We start from the raw sequence: 22,804 nt of genomic DNA, 5'->3' as shown, positions 1-22,804 counted from the left end.
GTGTCATCAGTACGATGATGATACTCAGCTCTACATCTCCTTTTTTCCAACAATAGTGGATGCTGTCTCATCCCTTGAGCGCTGCCTGGGGGCTGTTCAGCAATGGATGCAGGAGAACAGACGGAGGCTGAATCCAGGCAAGACAGAGGTCCTTTGGGTGGACGCCCTGGACATCTGTGGTCTGGGAAAGTCCCTCTCTTTTGTGGGGGTGACTCTTACCACCAAGAGTCAGGTTCGCAGCTTGGGTGTACGTCTGGACCCGGCGCTCAGCATGGAGACCCAGGTGTTGTCAGTGGTCCGTTCCACACACTTCCACCTTCGGCGGATTGCCCAGCTGCGTCCCTATCTTGATGTGGATGCACTCACCACTTTGGTCCATGTGCTTGTAGTCTCAAGATTAGATTACTGTAATGCGCTCTATGTGGGGCTGCCTTTGAGATTGACACGGAAACTTCAGATGGTACAAAATACCGTAGCCAGACTTCTAACTGGGGTGAAGAGGCACCAACATATTTCCCCCCCCCCCCCCGTGCTGCCCACCTTGCATTGGTTGCCAATTCGTTTCCGCATTGATTTCAAAGTTCTTATGATTACTTATAAAGCCTTAAACAGTTTAGGACCTCGATATCTGGCAGAGCACCTTCTCCCACCCAGTTCTGCCAGAGACACTCGTTCTAGCCAGGCCGAGCGACTGAGGGGCCTAACACCGAGGGAGGCCCGGAAGGAAAGAACGAGAAACCGGGCCTTCTCGTAAGTGGCCCCTCACCTCTGGAACAAATTCCCCATAGAGATCTGCCTGGCTCCCTCTCTGGGTGTCTTTAGAAGTAAACTTAAGACATGGCTATTTAGGCAGGCTTTCCCTCCTGCTGTATCTTAATATTTACATTTTCACATCTTGGATTTTTGCATGTTTATTGGTTCTCATGTTTTTAAATTTTCTAATGCCACCCAGAGTAGACCATTGGTCTAGATGGGTGGGGTATAAATCTAATAAAAATAATAATAAAATAAAATAAATGTTTTATTTTTTTCATGTACAACAATCTACATTTATTTGAGTACAGTCATGTCATCTTCTGGTTGCTGCACAGTGGTGGAGAGCAGGGTTTCACTTAACTGGGACTTATTTTTGGGGTAGCCTTATATTACGAGCATCCTGAAAATTCATACTAGGGCTTATTTTCAGGTTAGGTCTTATTTTCGGGAAAGCATGGTACTAGTTCATATAACACATATTTCCATAAATTAGCATGAGTGGCCGGGGGTTTTCAAAGAGAATCAGTATGATTATTACACTACTGGGTGAAAGGGAGCCAGGTTTATAAAACAAATCTATACTGGAATTTTGGTACCTCACATGTGAGTGGGCAGTGAGTTTTTCCATCAAAACTAATTTCCATCCACTGAGTATTTTCACATGTTTTGGAGGGATCTTTTTGGAATCAGCAGTGGTCATCACCATCCTAATTGAGATAATGTTGTGTACATATTTAGCCATCTAACTACTGTACTTCCCACATATTCATTTGTAGTAAAGATTTTAAAATGTGGTCTCAAACCTTGATAGATGTATTGAAATGATCCATGTCATAGGGGCATAACTGAACAAGAAACTGGCAAGATTTCAAAAAGACAGATGCAGGAACTAAGCAGTTGAGTTATAACGAATGAAATATAGTTTAGAGTTTTCTGTACTGCTTAGTGGTACCAAAATCACAGAAAGTTCAGGAAGACAGAGACAGGTGGATAATGGATGACAAACAAACAATGACATAAAGTCTTGAACCTTTAGCATTTTAAAACAGGCACCCAGTGCTGTACCCTCCTGTATCGTGCACACTCAGAAGCAAAAATGCATCTTCAGTGTTTTTGCCCCTCAGAGAACTAGCAAAAAGTACTGAGGAGGACATAGCTCTGCCCCAGAAGACTGGGTTTGGAGAATCCTAGTAAAACGATCCACTGTGATTACAAGGTAAAGATAAAAATATAAGCTGCATTCCCCAGGCATTTTCTTTAATTTCTGTCACTAAAGTTGCTCTCTGTATCCACCCTTTCCTCTAGCCATCAAAGGACTGGGGTATACATCAAAGACATTGAAGGTCTATTTTAATGTCTTTCCATAGTTTTAAAATGCTTGTTTGATGTTAAGAGACCAAATATAAACATTATATTGATTGCAGTTCAAATTTCCTAATACAGTATAATGTCATTATTGGGCATAACCACATCTAGAGATGCAAGATTTCTGAATTTTTTTTCTTTTAATTTCGGGGCTGCTGTCTCCATCTGCAGTGATCATGGAGCCCAGGAAAATAAAATCTGTCACTGCCTCCATATCTTCCCCTTCTGTTTGCCAGGAGGTGATGGGGCCAGTGGCCATGATCTTAGTTTTTTTTTTATGTTGAGCTTGAGACCATTTTGTGTGCTCTCCTCTTTCACCCTCATTAAGAGGTTCTTTAAATCTGCCTCACTTTCTGCCATCAGAGTGGTATCATCTGCATATCTGAGGTTCTTGATATTTCTTCCGGCAAGGGATTCATCCAGTCCTGCCTTTCGCATGATGTATTCTGCATATAAGTTAAATAAGCCGGGGACAATATACAGCCTTGTCATACTCCTTTCCCAATTTTGAACCAATCAGTGGTTCCATATCCAGTTCTAACTGTTGCTCAGGAGATGGATAAGCACAGCTACCCCTTTGGAAAACATTGCTTTAAAATTCTTTAAGTAGTAGGAGGCAAGGCAGCCATGGTGTCTCTTGGCCATCTTAATTCCTCACCTGCTGTATCAAAGTTTAGCATACAGCAGATATGGGAAAGGGGAACAAAGTAAGAAAGGGGTGCCAGATGGCTACTTCCCTCTAATGTCACTAGAGGATTTTTCATTACAGCATGGTTATCTGGGTTGCAGCCTGACCACTTCTAGTAATAAGGTCTATCAGAAATTCCCTCTTATAAAGTTCAGGGATGTGGACTGCATTTCTGCAAAACTCAGACGTCAGCAAATGGGTTAAAACAGGAATTCCAAGGATTCTTGTGCAGATCCCATGACAGTTACATTTATTATTGTAAAATCAATATAAATTCAAGGTGCAACTATGTCCAAAACAGAAAATCCAAAGTTGTAAATACCTTTTAATTCATCTGTGGTATAGTTATCACAATTATATTCTTCTTGAAAAATGCATCTTTTAGAGACTTCAAAACATTTCAGTTTGGTCTACTCAGTTGAAAATGGTATCTTTGGAATGGTTTTGTAGGAAAGTTAAAATATGTGCCCTAGACACAACTTGGGGTCTCGGATTATAAATTGTCTTGTAAGTTTAACTTCCAAAGTTGGCAATTTTTGATGATAAATCTTAGAAGTGACAAAACTATGGCATGGAACTAAACCAGAAGGTGTTTTACATTTTGAATGAGTTGTGATAATTGAGCCAACATCTAAATTCTCATACTCTATATGTGTGCATAAGAACTTACAGTAGGTGTCATTACTGGGATTTATGTTGGTATAGAGAGCTGTTAAAACAGCAAAGGCCAGAATCCTCCTGCATTGCACAAGAAACAGGAGACAGTCTGCCATTGGTTTGTTGCACTCCATAGTCCTCTAGTTGTACTGAGGCACATAATGACTTGAACACTAAGGCTTAAGGCTAGCAACAGGCAAACTGCAAAATATATGCCATTACACACGTGGTATTAGCAATAGAATTTGGCTCCATTCATTCAAATGACATGATGGATATATATTTTGTGTTGTGGAAAAATAACTGTAAAGTTCTTTAGACGGCAGTTCAATTTATAATATGCCATACGTTAGAGGCTTTTTTATTTGTAATAATGTTTTCTGGTTGTACTCTGTGATGTTTTAACATTGTAATCCTCTACTTAGCTTTCTATATTGCACCAAGTCCCATTAAATTCAATTGGGTATGCAATATAACTGAATGCAAATTCCAGCTTAAATTATCATTACTGGCCTTCGGGTAGCAGTGGTCTTTTAATTCCTAGTACTTGTACATTTCAATGTATGTAATGTATGTTAATGTATATGTCAATACTTATTCAAATATTGCTTTGTGTGTTAGAAACTGAGACTTAAATCCTTATGTACAGTAGTTTTTCCTTATTTATTTTCTGTATAAATACATTAAAATATAATCATGTACCATGACAGAACTGTAAGTAAGAATTTTAAAAACTGCTGCACTTTTCTGCCTCTGTAAAGCAAGTGGAGAGTTACTGGCCCTCTTCCTGACTATGCTGGACAATCTGCATAGAGTATTTACATGAGATTAGTTAAGTTTCTCCCCCTGCAGAGAGCTAACGGGTGTCATATGCTTAGCAAGTTGATTCTGACTTAATAGCAACCCTAACAAGATGTTCAAGATACTGTACATGAAATATGCAAGGAATGGTTTACTGTTGCCACCCACCCTTTAACTTTCCATAGCTAGGGATCTGAACCCAGGTCTCCCGAGTCCCAGTTCAGTCCTGCACCCACTTCATTTCATTGGTTCTTGACATAAGAGGAGCTGTCATTTCAGTAATAAAAAGTAGAATAACGTGGCGAAGTCCATGGAAATCAACCAAACTTTGAATAGCTGGAATGACGAACTGAAGACCCCGCCATCGATGAACGTATTGTTACACGTGTAAGACAGTAACGTGTTGTTACACGTGGATACATCTGAAAACAACGACCGGGCAAAAGCGTACATCCCCAGTTTTTCTAAAGACCCGTCGGAAGCTGCTGGTTCTAGGGGGACGGGACAATATGCCTCTCAGCCCAACCGGCGGGAAAAGCCGCATCCAGACCACTCGTACAGCAGCCGGGGGGGGGGGGGACCTAAAAGAGTCCCGCCACGCCTCCTCGTTGCAATCCCCGTGGCAGCCGTAAAGCGAGCGCTCCCTTTTGCAGCGGCGTCCGCTCAGGGACAGCGCGGCCACGAAACCACCCAACGAGGCGCCGAAACAACGAGAGACTGCCCGCCCGCCCGCAACGCCGGCCCCCAGCGGGAACAGTCCATCGTCGTGCTACTATCACGCCACTTCGCCGCTTCCCTTCGGTCCGCCCGATCTCGCTCCCTGATTGGATGGGCCGTTGAAGCACAAGGGGGCGTGGTTTTTAGTTCGGCTACGACGAATAGAAGGCAGCTGCTTGTGACGCGCCCCGGTCGCCTTGGCGCCGCTGAGTGGGCGGGGCTCTGCCTTGAAGGGGGCTCGGCTTGGCGCCGCTGCCGCCTATCAGGCGTGCCCGGGCTTGGAGGGGCGTGGCCGGCTCTTCATCCTTTTCTACAACCGGCGCCCGAGTTCAGTTTTCCTTCGTGTTTCCCGAAGGCGACCATGCAGAAGGTGGCCGTGGTCACCGGCGCCAGCAGGTGAGGGCGGGGAAGAAGTGCGGGAGGCTCCCGCCCGGAAGCGGGGAGGCTCCGGGCTTGCCCTTTTTTGGGGGGGGGGGGAAGGCAATTCGGTTTTGCCGGTGGTCGAAGGTGCCCGTGCGAGGGATGAGCTGAAACGTTTTAAGCGTGTATTTCAGGTCTTGTGGACGAATTCTGCGGGTGCCGAACATCTCTCTTTATTTCATCATCAGCGAGTTAAAAGCCCTTCACTTAATTGATACTGAGATGTGACAAGGGCTGTTTGGCTCACGGCGGCAAAATGTCGAGAGTTCAGTGAAACGGAAGCTTAGCGCTGAGGGAATCATGTGTGGAGGTGTGAACAAATAATAAATGGGAAACAAACAACCCGAATATGGGGTACTAGTTAACAAAGCAATCTAATACGGGTTAACTCAGCATGGTATACTGAAGGATACATTTCTCACTAAAAGGATGATTAGGAAAGAGATGAAACACATCTTTGTTGTAGTCCTGTTTCTATGGGTTTTTTTGTATATTTCTGTGGTATTGACTGCATTATAGGTTTCATAAGATTTATCAGGTGATAATTACCACAGAATATTATGGGCGTGGAATCAGAGATTACTGGGTTTTAACCACATTATAATAATAGGTTGAGGTTCTGAGGAAAGTTTGTTTTGAAATTTGGAATCTTCATTTGTACACTTTTGAAAGTAAGCCTTCATGCACGGCCTCTACAAAACTGGCCCTGCTTAATGGTGGTAGGCTGGTGGTGGTCTGGTTTGGCATCATCCCCATATGTATGGGGGGAGGGCGATAATGAAACTGTAGAGACTTGCACAACTGCAACAAGAGTTTGGTGGTTTTTAACTGCAGAAGGGGATGCAAACAATCCCTAGCCACTTCACAAAATTAAACAAGGGAAGCCCACTCTCCCTGGACACTTTGGAAACTTTGCTGATATCTGCCCTCCACCTTTGGGGTACCTTCTCCACCCACCCCTGAATTGCTGCCGGAAACCACATCTCTTGTATCATTCTCATACTGGCTCCCTCAGGTATGTTAGACCAAGAGAAAGTCACTTGCCTAGGATTATTCAGTAAACTTCAGCGCTGGACAGGGATTTGATCCTGGATAGGGATCTCCTTTGATCACACTCAGTCTGTAGCATATCATTGATTGGTTTGTTGATTTATTTTTAATTGACTTTCATCAACTGTTAACATTTTGTCTGTCTGTAGATAGGAATGCTGTTGCCTTCTGATTGGGAAGCCTTTCTTCTTCTTTTATTTATTTATTTATTTATCGCCATCTAGAACGGGTCTACTCTGGGCAGTTTACATATAATATAAAAAATAAACTAAGATCTTTTTAATGTGGTGCTGGATGGGGATATATTCAATGTTTGTTTCTTTCAAATTTCACATGTTCCATATTGATCTGTGGCTCAAATTAAGCCTTGACGTCTGGTTGCTGCCCTGATGTTTTTTAATCCAAGGGTACATCCTGATGAAAATCACTAATCAGTAAGCATTGTATTTTTAAAAATCCAATTTAAATAAAAAAGACAAAAATTGGAATTAAATTAAAAAATCCAATGTAAAGGCCCCATTTTTCACCTTCTCTGTGACACTTGGTGATTGAAACAGAGCAGAAAGATGCCACCTGCACATTTAGATCTGTCTGTCAGGGAATTGTAGTTTTCTGGGTTGCCCATGAAATGTGTGAATTGCATAGGGTCTTGACACCTCCTGATGCCTCACAGCAGGCCTTGATTGTGTGTTCCTCCTTGTTTGCAGTGGAATTGGTTTTGCGCTGTGTGAGCGTCTCCTCCAGGAAGATGCTACCCTACATTTGTGCTTAGCCTGTAGGAACATGGAAAAGGCCAACGTTGCCCGGAACAAACTGCTATCCTCCTTCCCCGTTGCAGACATCAGCATTCTTCAAATAGATGTTGGCAAGATGGAGTCTGTCCTCCATGCAGCTGAAGAGATTAAGACAAGGTATCTTGCAGTGGGATTGGAAGGAGGGGAGGCCTTGGACGTCCTCCCTGTTTCTGCCTAGTCAGGAATTTTGCCTTGCCTAAACCTTGCCTTCTTCAAGCACTTCTCCAGAGTGACTTTTACAACTGCTCCAGTGTGGCAAGGCGACCTTATCTCTGGATACTGTACGTTTCAGAAGAATAGCTGTGTTTGTCTGTTTGCAACAATTGGTTACCTCAAAGGCTAATCTTTTTAAGATTGTACTAGACATTCGCATTCTCACCATTTCTGCTGCAGTCCTACTGATAGGGACGTTGGCTGGGGGAAAGCAGCTCAAGGCTAATCTTGCCGAATTTATGGCTGATCTCATAATAGATTTCTGTTTGATGCCACGGGCATTATAAAGGATTATAAGCATGTTTATAATAAACACTATGCCATCCTAGTAGAGCATATTTGGGCGTCTGCAAACAGAGAAACGTTTGTGCCTTATCTTGACAGGACTTACGACAGATGTTATGTTGTGAAGTACCAGTTTTGTTCACACAGAATCAAGCTGCAGAAATTCTCCTGAGCTCTGCCTCTTCAAACAGATGTAATGGGATGTAATGTTCAAAGGCTCTACTATGAGAATTAAATATTTTGTAAGCAGAAGATCTTGATACCAGAGAGAATAATTCACCCTAACCTGCTGTCAAGTGCCTGTGTATAAAGTCATCTGCCCTGACCCTAAGAGGATCAGTCTTCCATACAGGCCTCTGTACACAAAAGAATTGTTACAGTTTTGGTACAGTCTTGCTGCACAACAAAGTGTGGTGTTATGATAGACATTACCCAGTAAGTCTGTGATAAAATCATATTGCTTAATGTAGTAAATCACATTAAAATAGGCCGACTGAATCAATGGGGATTTGGTAAGTAAATTCCTCTGTAGGTTTCATTGATTTGAATGGCCCTAGTATCTGACATACTTTAGCATAATAAATTTCAGTTAGAGGAGGCCCATTTGAATCAGAGGAATGTACAGAGAAGGTGATTCACCAAATCCCCATTGATTCAGTGGGCCTTCTTTATTGCCATTTACTGTGATAAGCCACAGCATTCCAGCCAGTGTGTTTCCAGTTTACTTGTTTATATAGTGTATGTATGTATGTGGTTTACTATAAAGGTCATTTAATTGCAGTTTATTTGACCTGAGTCTTCCAAAGGAGGCTTGCAGTGGTAGGGAACTCTGTTCTTTATTGTCTTTCTCACTTTCGTTATGACATTGCAGGTGTTTCGTTAACCAGGTGTCACTTTCATTCTGTAGATTTCATCGTTTGGATTATCTCTTCTTGAATGCTGGAGTCATGGTAAATCCACGTATCAGTTTTGGGGCATTTCTACATGGCATCTTCTCCAGGTATAGTATATCTGATTGGTCAGTTGCTGTTTATTTTTTTCCTGGCTTCATGAATGGGAGGGAAAAAATTAGTGGATATTCTGTTGCAAGAGAGTTCACTGATAGGGTCACCAAATAACGCTGAAGTTCTGGCTGCACTGCTTGTCCATGGCCACTGTTTCCTGTGCTAGAAACCTAAGCCCATGGTTTAGGTCATGAACCTCCATCCTCTGAGAGAGAACTTTGCAACATGACACTTTCTCCTCATTAGGGAGGAAAACCTGACTTGAGGCTGTTGTCTTGCTTTGCTGCTTTAATTCCTTTCCTCTGTAAGTAGTGCACCTGGAATATAGAGCCACAAAGCTCCTCTTAGAAGTCTTAAGAATCTGAAGCTGTCTGTGTTTTAAAATAAGTTTTTAGCCTTTACTGCTGCATTTTGTTGCATGATGGCAACACCATTAGAAGAGTAGAAATAAAGCATGGAATCACCCTGTTGAAATCCATTGTCTTATCTGTCTCATGCCTAACCTAAGCTCTACTTTCTTTCTTCGAAAAAATCTGTGAAAGTGGCCATCCACATGAAAAACATTATTCAAATGTTTTATATTGGTTCAAAATCAGGTTTTGAGAAAGAATAATATAGAACAGGACACTGTATTTAGTGTCCTTTTAAAATATACGTACGTCTTATTTTTAAATATACATATGTACATGTGTGTGCATGCTTTCACAATTCCCAGAAGGATAGCTGTGCTAATACTTTTTCAGGAAAAACTGCAACTTAAAGAGTAAGGTGTATGCTTTCACAGAACACCAGTTACATGAAGTGTTACCCACTGAAGGCAAGGATACATTACACAATTGTCACAGCATATGTTTTTGTTTATGTGGTTTATGTGTGTTTTTCCCCCTTCCAGTTTTTATTTTTTTCCCTGGAGGGCAAAGATGTATGCCAGTTGAGATACTTTTTTGTGCCTGATTTAGTGGCTTCAGACTCATAAAGCCATGTGCAACTTTGGTCCAGACTATTTAAAGGATCACATCTCCCCATAGGTGGCTGGGATCTGTGAGGGAATCCCCTTCTCTTGGTTCCACCACTCCTCACAAGCATGCATGTTCAGAAACAAAGTGGACTTTCTTGGTGGCTGCTCCCAGGCTGTAGAATTCTCTTTCAAGGAAGCTAGGCTTTCCACCTCTTTTGTCCTTCTGCTGCAAGGCAAAATCCCCCCCCCCTTTTTTTAAACTATAGTTGGCTTTGGGGTGAGTGTTGAGAAAGAAGCTTTTTTAAAAAAAACTCTGAAATGATTTTAAATAGTTGTAGAATAATTTTAACTAGTTGGTTTTTCCGATACGATAAACTTTTAAAACCTGTTTTAATTATATAACAGTCCTGTTCCATGACACAAGCAAAGTCTTAAGTTTCCATCCATTCCTCTGAGACAAATGAAGATCCCCCACAGTGATTCTTGGGTTTGTGCATGTGTGTACCAAGCCAGGGTATGTGTACATCCTTAGGAATTGTGGCAGGAGCTTTTTATTTCCCAAAAGAAATAGATTTGGGGAAAAGATAGGCTAAGAAAGGAAGTGGTAGTAGAAGTAGAAAATTGACTAATCACAGTATGCTAGCTACAGGTAGGGGCCACCTACAAATTAGGCAAAGGATAGACTCGATAATATTGGCATTACTTGCGTGGGATCCAAGACATAAGCAGAGAGGGCACCTGCAAACCCATCCTCCTTGAGTCTAGTGTGTACAGACTGGAAGCCATAGCAGGTTCATTTATGTACTCTATCTGAATGTTGGCTCATGTACACAGGACACACAGAGGGGGTCTTCTGGAGGTACTGTTCCTTCATTGGAAGGCATAGCCCATTATCTATTGGGGGAGAAAGCAGTGGTAGTTCATAATAAAATGGAGGAAGTTGGTGGGAACAGCAGCCTTGCAAAGTACCCAGCAAAACCCTCCTACGAGCGAGGCCAGGAAGGTATTTGGGACAGGGATAAGGCAAATCTTGTCATAACCCTTTGGCTGTTCATGTCAGTTCCAGTGTATCTCATATGAGACATATTCAGTAGGGCTTGTTAATGTCTCCTTATGGACAAATATATGTACCAATTGTTGTGGGTTTTTCGGGCTCTTTGGCAGTGTTCTGAAGATTCTTCCTAATGTTTTGCCAGTCTCTGTGGCCGGCATCTTCAGAGGACAGCAAATATATGTACCATTTCACAATGTGGTTTCTTATCTAAGGGCAGCAACTGGACTGTTTGCCACCCTCCGTGCAAAATTCTAGAAGTGTCATTTCCAGAGAATTCACCTTTTCAGTCCAATGCAGGGGGAAAAAACTTCTGCAAACGTTGATGGCTGCAATGCTTTTAAAGTTAGCCTGGCAAAAAACAGCAACATGCATTCAACAAAGCCTGGCTCCCAGCACTGAAAAATACAACCTGCAAAAGGTCAATGAACTCTACCCAGATATAAGGACCGGTGATCACTGCACACAAAAGACCAACTAACTACACCAATCACAGTGACAGTTAATCTCTCCTGCTTCTCACAACAATACACGCACAACAAAAACCATGTTGATCACCGCAATCACCCATCTCCTGAAAAGGACAAAAGCTGATCACACAGCTATAAATACAGTGGTGCCTCACTTAGTGATCGCTCCGTTTAGTGACGAAATCGCTTAGCGATGTTTTTGCGATCGCAAAAGCGATCGCTTTGCAATGTTCTCTATAGGGTATTTTCGCTTTGCGATGATCACAGGGAAGCGATCATCGCAAAGCCTACATTTTCTCACAGCTGATCGCCGGTTTCAAAATGGCCGCCGGGAAAAAACATGGCCATCCGCTGTTTTTTGAGACAGATTCCTCGCTTTAGAGGCACCAAAAATGGCGGTGCTATGGAGGATCTTCACTCAACAGTGAGTTTTAAGCCCATGGAAACGCATGGAAGGGGTTTCTATGGGCTTTTTAATATCGCATAGCGACGTTTTCGTTCTGCAGCGATTTTTGCAGAACAAATTAACGTCGAGGCACCACTGTACTCAACTATCCAAACAAACTGCACCAGAGCACAGACAGAGTTCTGACTCCTGTCCTCTGAAGATGCTGGCCACAGAGACTGGCGAAACATTAGGAAGAACAACCTTCAGAACATAGCCAAAGAGCCCAAAAAACTCACAGCAACCAACATGCATTCCATTTTCCTGAAACGTGTCTAACATTTGCAGTATACTTGTTCTTACTGCGGTAGCTGGAGACTAAGAGACTCCGGCAAATGTGTTCCTTTACTGGGCCTGTTGCACTCCTGGAAAACATATCTGCATCTGGCATAAGCTAAGGATCGTGTTTCCTTTTTGCTGTCTCCTTTTTCCATATCCCTTTCACTGTAATCTCTTGCTCCTTGTGCTCAAGGTCTTGCATTAATTTCTCTCCTCTTGTTCTGTGGCCCTTCATGTTCTCACCAGTCTGCTGGCATCCATCTTGCTGAACTTAAGGTTTCGTTTTCCGCTTTTTCATCCCGCTACTGCTTCTGAGCCTTTTCACATCTTTCTTTATTATGTTCTTTGGAATGTTTTCAAGGAAACAGATTTGACTTTATAGTCAAGTGGTAATTTGGGCCTGCTTCTTTGGACCTTTTCCCCTCCGGTGCTTTCCTTCTTTGTGTTATGTTCTTCCTCCCTCTCACTTATAGCTCTTTAGCTGCAATCCTGTACACAGACAGGGTCACTTCTATTTCATCTTGTGGAAGGTGCTTTATTTTTATTTCTTAAATACTATGTAAATAAAGACTGTGAATGAGAAAAGAATATGAAGCACCTTGGAAGATGTCTTGGTAAATGCATGTGAAAATGTGACATAATAAGTGTTTTCATTTGGGCTTATTAATTGCCTTTTTGGATGAGGTTACCATATTCTCTCTCTTTTTTTATTAATTTATTCATTTTCCATTAGGTAAGGGAAGATTATAGGGAAGAGGATTTGGATCAGGGTATTGGGGTAAATAAAAAATACAGAATGTGATAGAGAACAGTATATATCATTATTACATTTGTCGATATTTTTCTTACTAAGCTTACTTCACACTTACCTTGCATTTTTTCCTAAGTCTTTAAAATCTATGATTATATCTTATATTTTCTCATAATTTTAACCCCATTCATACTCTCATCTCTCATCCAGGTTACCACATTCTCAAATGCATCTCCTTAACTGTATAGATCTTAAAGTTAGTAGTCTTGGGATTCTTCAAGGTTTTTGTGAATTATCTCTGTCCTCCTTAAGACCTGTGTGGAAGAGGGTTATTTCAGCAGATGCTGCTTTTTTCTCTCTTACTGTTCTGGCATGACAAGCTGTATCTGCCTAAATTCCCTCTTGTACAGAACTGATGGAGGTATGGGAGTGCTTAGCTTCCTGACTTAGCTGCAAACAAGGTTGTGTGCCATGTCTGTTATCCAGCTCTTTTCTTTTATTAAATTCATTCTGTATCAGGATGGTGTTTTGTTTTTCCAATCCTTTTTAACATTGGGAAAACACGCAAACTTAAGATATGGGGATGCCATGATGTTAGAGCAAGTGTGTTTTTGTACTCTGCATTCTTTCAAGTTTACCATATTAGACTACAGAAATGCAGTGAGCTAATGTTGCTAGGAAAGAATCTGAACATCTAGTAGCTTAAAATCTGACCTGTAACCTAACCCGGTTATTTTATTTACACTTGTATCCTGCTCTTCCTCTAAGGAGTTCAAAGCAACCCAAATGGGGTTCCCAGGTGGTCTCCCATCCAAATACTGACCAGGCCCAATCCTGTCTAGATACTGTGATGGACCATCCTCAAGCGGAACAAAATGAAGCAAAATCCTCTTTTTTCCAGTATGTGCATCTTCATATGTGAGATGGGAACTATTTTTCCTTGATTTTGTATAGAACTTTATTTGCATAGTGCAATTCCCAGTCTTCAACTTATTTGTTCTGATGCTGAATCTGCAAGGTAGGTTCCTCCCTGCTTTCTTGCTGAAGAATCCAATAATCAGGTCTAGTTACTTGCCCAAAGCATTTGTAGCCTCTGGATCCCTCTGGCAACAGCATGGATTCCTACCACCTTACCATTTAATCTGCCTTCCATTTTTAGGTTTCCTGCCACCTCCATATAATTGCTGCCAGCTTCATCCAGGAGTGATAGTGAGGAATCAAACTTCCAATCTCTGGCTCCATAGCAAGATACCTAGCCCACTGAGCTATCCTTGTGGAAAAAATGGCTAGCCTTCTGATTTGTTTCTGTTTTTGGCTGCACCCTGGGAGATCAGTTTAAAGCTTCCCAGCTTCAAACCTAAATTTGTCCTTTTGGAGCTTTCACGCAGAGGAGACCCATGATCATAGACATTTTTTCTGCAGTGACTTGCAGCATTTAAGAAGAGCCAGCCTGGAGTAGACTTAAGTGTCCTTCTGGTTATGTTTCCAACATTGACTATCCAGATGCCTTCAGAAACCCTTTAGCATGAAGACAAGCTCTTTCAGATTTAATTTTTTTTAAAAAAACATGTTCTTCTTCAGCCTGTCCAAGATCTTCCAGCTCTCTTGCCAATGGGATTTACATTAACATTGAACTAGCAATTGGATTTAGGCCTTAGTTTTTTCCTCTGCTATTTTCACTCTAGTCTTGGAGGGGGGGGCATTTGAAGGTCCACTTGGAATCAATACTGATCTGTAGTTTAAGAACCACTACTCTAGAATGTACCAAATAAAAAAAATAGTTAAAGATGCTGCCATTTCTGTAGCAGGGAATGTGCTCCTTTTTGCCACCAGATGCCTTTATCCAGATTTATTATATAGGGCAGTAATTGCCATTGGTATCCTCCCTGAAAGGCACCAGTTTCACAGAATGGGCTGTAACTTTATTACCTGTTTTCAGGAGAGCATACCAGATGCTAACCACAGCAGAGGGGCTGATGAGCCAGGAGGACACGGTCACTTCAGATGGCCTACAGGAAGTCTTTGCAACAAATCTCTTTGGACATTTTCTATTGGTATGAAGGGTTTGATCTGGTATATACCATGCATCCAAAGACTGCAGCAATGTTATCTAGGTTTTTGTAAATCTGTGGAACCAGTGCCCATATGTGACGGACAGAACACTGGCCTTGTGCAGGCATTCAGCAAAACACAAAAGAGAAGAGAAGCTGACTCATTTATTTTGTTTGTTTATTTGATTTCCCATCTTTCTCCCCTAGAGGTCTCCATGGTGGATACTACCCTGTTTCTCCGAAAATAAGCCCTAACCTGAAAATAACCCCTAGTATGATTTTTCATGATGTTTGTAATATAAGCCCTACCCTAAAAATAAGCCCCAGTTAAGTGAAACCTCGCCCTCCACCATTGTGCAGCAAGCAAAAGATTGTATTTGAATAAATGTAGATTGTCATATATGGAAAAAATAAAACATTTATTTATTTATTAAATTTATACAACATCCCCTGAAAATAAGCCCTATTGCATTTTGGAGCTAACATTAATATAAGACCCTGTCTTATTTTCGGGGAAACATGGTAGGGAAAAAATTAAAATAACTATAAGCTAAAACGAATTAATTATTGCTACATGAGAATGCAGCAGTAGATATTGTGCAACAGAGCAAATCAACATTCCATAAGGCAATTCAAAAAAGGGTGGTGCCCCCCCAAAAAAAAACCTTCTGATGAGCACCATATTTGGCAGAGATGTAATAGAAAACCTCCTTTTGCTCTATGTCAAATTTGAGGATGTTTGGGCAAAGGGATTGGGAGTTATGCTTTTTTAAAAAGTAAAAACTGTTGATTCCACTGGAGACACTGTTGACCTTTTCTTTCTGAAGATTTAAAATAGATCAAATACATAGAAAAGACTAAACTTGCTCATCTTGAAAGAGAATGATTAGGTTGAATGTTGACAACACCAATGGCAGCAATCAAGCTGACCTATAGGATACCCTCTTTTCCTCACTAGCATTCACACTTGTTGAAAAAGAAGCCCTGACCATTGTGTGGTGTTTGGGTGAGAGGTGGTGAACCAATTAAAAAAAGAATTCAGCTTCTGGGATTTTCCCTTGTGTGGTGTCACTTTGTGGAATGGTAGTGAGCTGAAGAAGATATCCTGTAGACCAGCTTGACTGCTGCCATTGGTGTTGTCAACATCCAGGCTCCCTTTTGTTATGTAAATCTTGGCATCCTTTTTTGTGCTGGCAGTTTGAGCACAATGTTGTGCAGCAAGTTTGGGCCATTTCTTGCCTTTTTGACTCATTGGTACAGAAGTACAATATCCCACATTCAGAAACAATATATTTTTTAAAGAATTGAACTTAGTTTTAAAACTATAATATACACATATCTAAAAACATAATTTTAAAAAGTATACATTTTAAAAGACCTCCCCATCTCAGTTGCCTCCTGGCTCCTTAAAAGCCTCAACACTGCATTGTACTTTGATTACTTTATTGCTGCACAGGCATACACAATAGATATTGTGCAACAGCATTCAGCTTTCCATAAGCCAGCTCAAAAAATAGGAGTGCACCAACCAAAAAATTAACTTTGAATTGGACCTCGGATCAGCACCATATTTGGTATAGTTGTAGCAGATAGTTTGCTCTTATTCTGTGCCAAATTTGGGGACATTTAGACAAAGGGTTTTAAGTTATGATTTTTTTTTTTTAAGTAAAATTGCCCTCCCCTGTGCAGACACCAGAGACTTTTCCGTTTGCAGTAGAGGTGGCGCGAACCAGGAAAATGATGGTTCGTCTTGGTTTATGGTTTGTTGAAGTCCATAAACCTCTGATTTTGCTCCCCCAACAAACCACAAATTAGTTTGTTGGTTCATCAGCCCTGTAAAAGAGCCCCCCAGGCACCAAGGGACACATCTTGCCCCCTTCCCACCGCCCCGGTTGCTGCCTCTGCTGGCACTGCTCCCATCTTGAGATGCAGCCCAGCAGGCTCCCACAGGCCAGCAGCTTCTGCACATGTGCCCGCGTCTCAGCTGAGGCAGCCAGGCTTTTTTTTTTTCCTTTTAGAGGCATTTTTCTTCTACGAATAAAAATAAAAACCCATATGTCTTAGCTGAGCCCATCTCTCAGCTAAGGTGGCCAAGCTTTTTCTTTTTCTTTTTAATAAGACAGCCAGGTGCATGGGCAGAGGCAGCCAGCCTGCAGGAGACAGCTGGGCTGCCTTCCCAGAGGGCCTCTTCTACCCAGTGGTAGAAGAAGAGGCAATGGCAGCAAAAGTTTGGGAGACGACGGGGCCAGTGGGAAGGGGCAGGGGGTGTCTGTCTCTATGTGCCTGGGGTGCCTCTGAAAAAAGGAAAAAAATTAAGATGAATCAGTAACTTGAAAATCACTAAAAATTCTTTGATTTGTATTCATCAAGGTCATTGCATTTGATGAACATGAAGTGATGAATTAGCAATTTTGACAATTTTTCTAATTCGTTTTTTGCCCACTTCTAGTCTGCAGATTTAAAACAGACCAAACACATTGAAAAGACTGAATTTCCTTATCTTGAGAGAGAATGGTTAGTCCCACCCCCCTTTTTTTAAATTTGGAAAGAAACCAAGCTTCAGTGTGTCTGTATTAAACTGGATTTAAGACAAATAATTTCAAAGGGAAAAAACTCAACTTTCTGGCTTTCTTATCAGCATGAAGGTTCTTAATATAAACATTCTTGTAAGCTTGAGAGCAGGGAAGGGAAATCAGAACTTTTGGCCCTGCTAATTAGCACCAAATTAAATGATTCTCAAGAGGAGAACTTTTTAACCCCTTCCTGGCCAAACACTTTTAAAATAGAGGAAAGGATTATCCGAATTTATGGTTATCACTCCTCAAAATTAAGAGAGAACCAATCTGAACATCAGAGGGAAAGTAGTCACATGGATTAGGCCAATTTACACTTGATTTTTTACTCCTGGGCTACTGTGAAGTGGCACAGATGTCAAGTGCCTGTGCCCAGTAAGACGGAAGGCTTGGACAGCAGGACAGAGGCGGTCTTGATTCTCCTCTGTGCATCATATCTCCGAAAACTGAATCAAGCGTGAGTTGCATTTGGTTGAGCCTTTTCTAAAATAAAACTACAGTATGCACTAAACATGACTGGCAACATTTGTGTGGCTTACAGTTGTCACAGGCTAAAGCAATGGTTAACATTTCTTACTCCAAGGGGAAGAGGGCCACTATCGCATTTTCATGCCACAAAAGTTGAAAGTGCTGTCTTCTCATTTCCCATGCACACAAGACACAAATAAATTTATAGCAGGTGTCCAATCTGTGTGAAATAAAAAATGTTTATCTTTTTTTCCCTTGGAAGAAAATGTCTCTTCTGGAAAGAGTATTTGTAAAGAGGGCAATGCATTTGATTTAGGGCCATAAACAGTGATGAATATTAATAGGTTCACATCCAAAGAGAGCCTTTTAAAAAAATTTTTGCAAAATGCACTCCATGAATCAGGCACCTTTTCAGATGGCCCCTTGGGGGAACGGGAGGGCTGTTAAGATTTCAGTAAACCTGTTTTTCACTACATGCTCTGGAATGTCAAAGCCAGAAGTGCTGTCGAGGTAGACCGTAACATATAACTGTTAAAGCTGTTGCTGTATATGTTGATAGTGCAGCCCTGATGCCTTATTAAATCCTCGTTCCTTGTCTCTGCAGATAAGACAGGTGGAGCCTTTGGTTTGCTCTACTGAAAAGAACTGCCACCTTATCTGGACTTCCTCTGTTAATGCCCATAAGTCTAACTTCAGCCTGGAAGACTACCAGCACAGCCGAGGCACAGAGAATTACAGCTCTTCTAAATATGCCACGGATCTCACAAGTGTGGCTTTGAACAGCCACTTCAACAAGCGGGTGAATATGTTATTCCAGCTGGGGTTATAGGATAACACCCAGAGTGTCTCTGAATTGTTCTTCTCCCAGAGTTGGAGCCCTAGTGGAGCTACCCACTGGGCCATGCTCTCATCTGAGATTCCTGTTCACATGTTTAAAAACAGAAAGGAAGGCCTGGATGATGCTGTGGGGCAATCTTGGGAAAGCTGCTTCCTCTGAGTGAACTTCGCTATTAAGTGCAGAACACATTTATTTGGGATGGGTGCAGTTGTTTGGGGATTTGGCCTCACAATATTCACTTGAATCCACGTCTGTTTCTTCCCCCTTTTTCTTTCTGAACAGGGCCTGTATTCTAGTGTCATGTGCCCAGGTATTGTGAGGACCAATATGACTTACCAGATCTTGTCGCCTTTTATCTGGATGCTGTTTTCTCCCCTCTTTTGGCTGGTGAGTATGAGGACACTTTTGAAGCCGTAGTACACCCTGAAAACCAAGTGTGGGAAGCTGGTGATCAATTCAGAGTCCCAAACAAAGACTCAGTCTGTAGACCCAAGGGCTCCGTTTGCGAACGCCAGGCCGTGCACTTTTTGCTATAAAGTGGCATAAAGAAAATCCTGCCTAGCTGCCTCCTGCTTGTGGGATGAGGGGCGGAAGGTTCTGCATTATCCTTTAGGCTTTGGTGCTGTTTCTCTATCCCCAGGGCCACAGAGTGGGGAGAAAAGAACTAACTTCTTGCATTTTCCTCCCACCCCAGTTTCGCCTTTTTAGCCCCACATATACATTGACACCATACAACGGAGCAGAGGCGCATGTAAGTAAGGTGTCTAGATAAGAGCACATTATTCCATTTCATCTTCTCTTGTTCAATGATAGCTGTTATCCCCAATGTTTCTTAGCATTTTTACTGTGGCGTAAATGCTATCAAGAGGGTGGGGGGAGTGGATTTGAGGCAAGTTGGTTTTCGTCTTTCAGCCCTGCCCGTTTACCATGACTGCAATGGACAATGAAGTCATATATGAAAACAAAGCACAAATTATTCTTTAGCATTCGGCAACTGTAAGCTGTTCCCACTCTGTAAGAATTAAGGAACATCTTTCTCTTCCAAGACAGATGAGGTGTTGCCAAACTGCCCCGAAAGCCACCAACTTTTTCATTAAAAACTAAGTGGTTCAGAGATTATTAGGGAAGTTATCATGAATCTTGCTCACTAGCCATGTTGGCTGAGGGATTCTGGGAGATAAAGTGCAAAAAAGTAGCCAAGGTCAATTCTCATTTTAATTTTCTCACTTTTAAAATGAGATCTGCTTTTTATGTTTGATCCAGAAGATGGCATAGAAATGTTTTAAATGAAATGAAGTTGGTGGTCCTGTCCTATTGCAAATGTTTATACTCAGTGCCTGACTGTTACTGCCCATTTTCTTCACTTAGCGCCCCTCACATTTATTTCTGAGCCCTTACACTCCTACCATTGATCACCCTTCTCATGGTTCTTATTGGATGGGGCCTCAGCTCCCAGTGTAGGCTGTTCTCTGTCTATAATTGGAGTCCTCATGGCTTCAAACTAATTAATTAATGACAACTCCTCCCCCCCCCCAGATATGGCTGTTCAAACAGAAGCCCGAGTCACTGGACCCACTGATGAAATTTCACAGCTGTACATCATTCTTTGGAACCAACTATGTTGAGACACGAAAGGTAAATGTATACCTCTGAGTAAATTACAAAGTGAAGTTTGCTCTCTGCTGCTGGGGCCTGCTGAACCGTATGGACACACCTGGTGCCATCATGAGGCAAGGCAGCCATCTCAAATGGCAAATTCAAGGTGTAGTCAAAAGCAGAAGTGTTTGCCATGCATTTCTGTTGCATAAGCCTCATAGAAACTGTTAATGCAACCATGTTGAACACACCAGAACTGTGTGATTTTGGTAGCTAACCTGGATGCAAGGCCTGGTTAATCCTTGATGGGATTTACAAGGAGGGCTAGCATTGTTCGATCTTAAATACCACTAACAGCCTGCATTTTTTATTATGGTGTTGATAGTTTTTGTCAGGTGAGGATTTCAGTGTTCATGTTGTATGTGTGCTATAAGCCTCTTCAAGATACTTTTGGAATGAGGAGCAATGTGTGAATAAACAATAATTTTAATTAAATTACGGACAGGGAGCCATCAGTACTGTGCCTTTAGTGGCGGGGAGGGAGCAGGCTTCCTTTAGAGGTATGAAGCCAAACTGATTGTATTAGTCTTTTTCTCATCACAGCTGGATTCTTTGTCTTTCAGATGGATCTGAGTGAGGATACGGCTGAGAAGCTCTATGAGAAGCTGTTGCAATTAGAGAAGCAAGTTTTAGCGAGGTGCAACGAACTGCAGCACAAAAAATAGCAAGACACAACTAACGTTGCTCATCTTTGTGAGAGAAAAAGTTTCTCCCATTTGGAACATCCCACCAGCCCCATTTTTCACCTTTGTAAAGCAGGCCGCTTGTGTCATCATGAGGCTGCAGTGCTGAAAAAAACCCAAAAATGCCTTATAATTTAGTCTTTCTCTCCAAGTGTGGTGCTTCTACCAACTATAATTTTTATCATGTCTTATTTTGGTCTTAATAATTATTATGGTTTTTGATCCACCCTAATGTTTGTCATTTCTTTTTATGAGTCTCCATAGCCTGTGAACTCTTGTAGAGCAGGGCACTTGCCTCAAATAAGGAATAAAAACAGAGGATCACTGTGTCCTCAATTCATCCAGTCTCTCTCTGTGCATGTATGGAACTGGCCATATCCTGGAAGAGTACCTCTCATCTTCTCGGCCAAAGAGCTGCACCTCGGGCTCCTGTGTATTGCAGCCCAGGGTAATTGCTTTCCCACTCCCAGCCCCCATGGAAGAAAATCTGAGAAACTCTTTGGCATCATCAGGTACAGTTTGGGGTTAGTGTTTCTTTTCTTGTCCATCATAGGCATCCTTCAGTCCTGAGAGACTATGGTAACATGCTCTGTATGGAGGACTTCGACGCTGTATGTGAAGCTGGAGTGTCCTCTCCAGAGCATGAAGCCTGGGTAAAATAGTATGGAGGATAGGCTGTTACCCAAGCAGCAAATCCCCCCTCTCCATGTCGCTGAAATGGTCCAATGGAAAGGCAAGAGCCAATACAACTGGTTCCAGCGACGTCGCAGGAGTTGGCAGAACGACACGAACTGCCTTCGGGACTCCAGCTCCGGATTTTGCCTCGAGGTTTACTCCTGAAGCCTTTTCCATCAGTGGAGATAGCCACAACTCGGTGGAGGTTTGAAATCAGAGTTTTCCTTCTCCTAGATGGGCTGCCTTCCCAGGCTAACAAGTCCCACCTACCTGGGTTAAAATGCTTAACAGTGTCTGAATCATGCCTTCAATTTCAAAGGGAATAAAGTATGGTCCAACAGTTATTAGCACTAAACTTTAATTAAATTACCACTGCTGTGCAAAAGCATGTTCAAATTTAGATGGCTGTAACCGACTATATTGTGTTTGTAAAGAAGGCAGCTCCACCAGGCTCTTTCTTCTACCCAGTATCATCCTGCCACTCTCCTGCCCACCTTCTCTCAGCTCACCACCGCCATCTTGTCATTGGGCTAGAAAACTAAAATCACGTTAGTTTCTCATAAGATGGTCATCCCCCTTGTTTTTTCTTTTCAAGAGATACACATCCTCTACTCCCAGGATACAACTTTTCTAATCTGTACACATACATTTCTGCAACAAGGTGGTCTGCATCCTCTTCAAAGCATTTTAAGAGCAGTGGGTTTTTTTGGGGGGGAGACTTTGCTAGCTAAGGTTGTTTTTCAAATTCCCCATATAGTGTTCTTCATAATGTACAGACTGCTTCCTCTTAAAGTTGCAGGTTGCTCCTCTTGACTTTCAGTGGAAGTTTGTGTGTGTCTACTCAGAAATAAGGCTATTAAATGGAACAGAAATTATTACCTGGTTAATATACACAGAATTGTAGTATTAAAAGACTGAAAAACATGTCAGTAAGCATAAACAGCAGTGCTTTATTTGAAAGACTGATATTTTTGCTAGGATTTGCAAACATCTTTGAGGGCAGGAGGTGATGAAAAATGACCTGTGAAGATTTATGTTTTCTGTCCAGCAACAGTGTAAGGTAAAGGCACGACTGGACAATTTATGTCCAGTCATGTTCGACTCCAGGGCGTGGTGCTCATCCCCATTTCCAAGCCATAGAGCTGGTGTTTGTCCA

General features: G+C 42.0%; 1 protein-coding gene across 4 annotated transcripts; it reads left to right on the top strand.

Moving 5' to 3' along the window:
• Window positions 1-5,224: 5,224 nt before the first annotated feature.
• On the top strand, window positions 5,225-21,313 carry HSD17B7 (hydroxysteroid 17-beta dehydrogenase 7). 4 transcript variants are annotated; one of them, XM_020798545.3, is made up of 10 exons: window positions 5,225-5,380; window positions 7,162-7,365; window positions 8,654-8,746; window positions 13,473-13,604; window positions 14,644-14,758; window positions 18,401-18,595; window positions 18,917-19,021; window positions 19,329-19,385; window positions 20,171-20,269; window positions 20,854-21,313. In XM_020798545.3, the coding sequence occupies exons 1-10, from the start codon at window positions 5,346-5,348 to the stop codon at window positions 20,953-20,955; spliced, it is 1,137 nt and encodes a 378-aa protein (XP_020654204.2). In that variant the 5' UTR covers window positions 5,225-5,345; the 3' UTR covers window positions 20,956-21,313. The 4 variants fall into 4 exon arrangements, with proteins under 4 accessions (XP_020654204.2, XP_020654205.2, XP_020654206.2 ...); XM_020798546.3 differs by lacking the exon at window positions 13,473-13,604; XM_020798547.3 differs by lacking the exon at window positions 7,162-7,365 and having other exon boundaries at window positions 5,280-5,380.
• The last annotated feature ends 1,491 nt before the right edge of the window (window positions 21,314-22,804 follow it).

This window comes from Pogona vitticeps, chromosome 4 (genome assembly GCF_051106095.1).
Source record: "Pogona vitticeps strain Pit_001003342236 chromosome 4, PviZW2.1, whole genome shotgun sequence".
Taxonomy (NCBI): domain Eukaryota; kingdom Metazoa; phylum Chordata; class Lepidosauria; order Squamata; family Agamidae; genus Pogona; species Pogona vitticeps.
The sequence above is the reverse complement of the archived record's forward strand: the minus strand, read 5'-3'. Positions and strand labels throughout refer to the sequence as shown.

What these genes read in the sequence shown, in the direction of transcription:
- HSD17B7 (XM_020798545.3), top strand. Translation starts at nt 5,346, where the DNA reads ATGCAGAAGGTGGCCGTGGTCACCGGCGCCAGCAG. An exon ending in GCTGAAGAGATTAAGACAAG is followed by an intron (nt 7,366 to 8,653) that starts GTATCTTGCAGT and finishes TTCATTCTGTAG; the next exon opens with ATTTCATCGTTTGGATTATC. An exon ending in ACAGCCACTTCAACAAGCGG is followed by an intron (nt 18,596 to 18,916) that starts GTGAATATGTTA and finishes CTTTCTGAACAG; the next exon opens with GGCCTGTATTCTAGTGTCAT.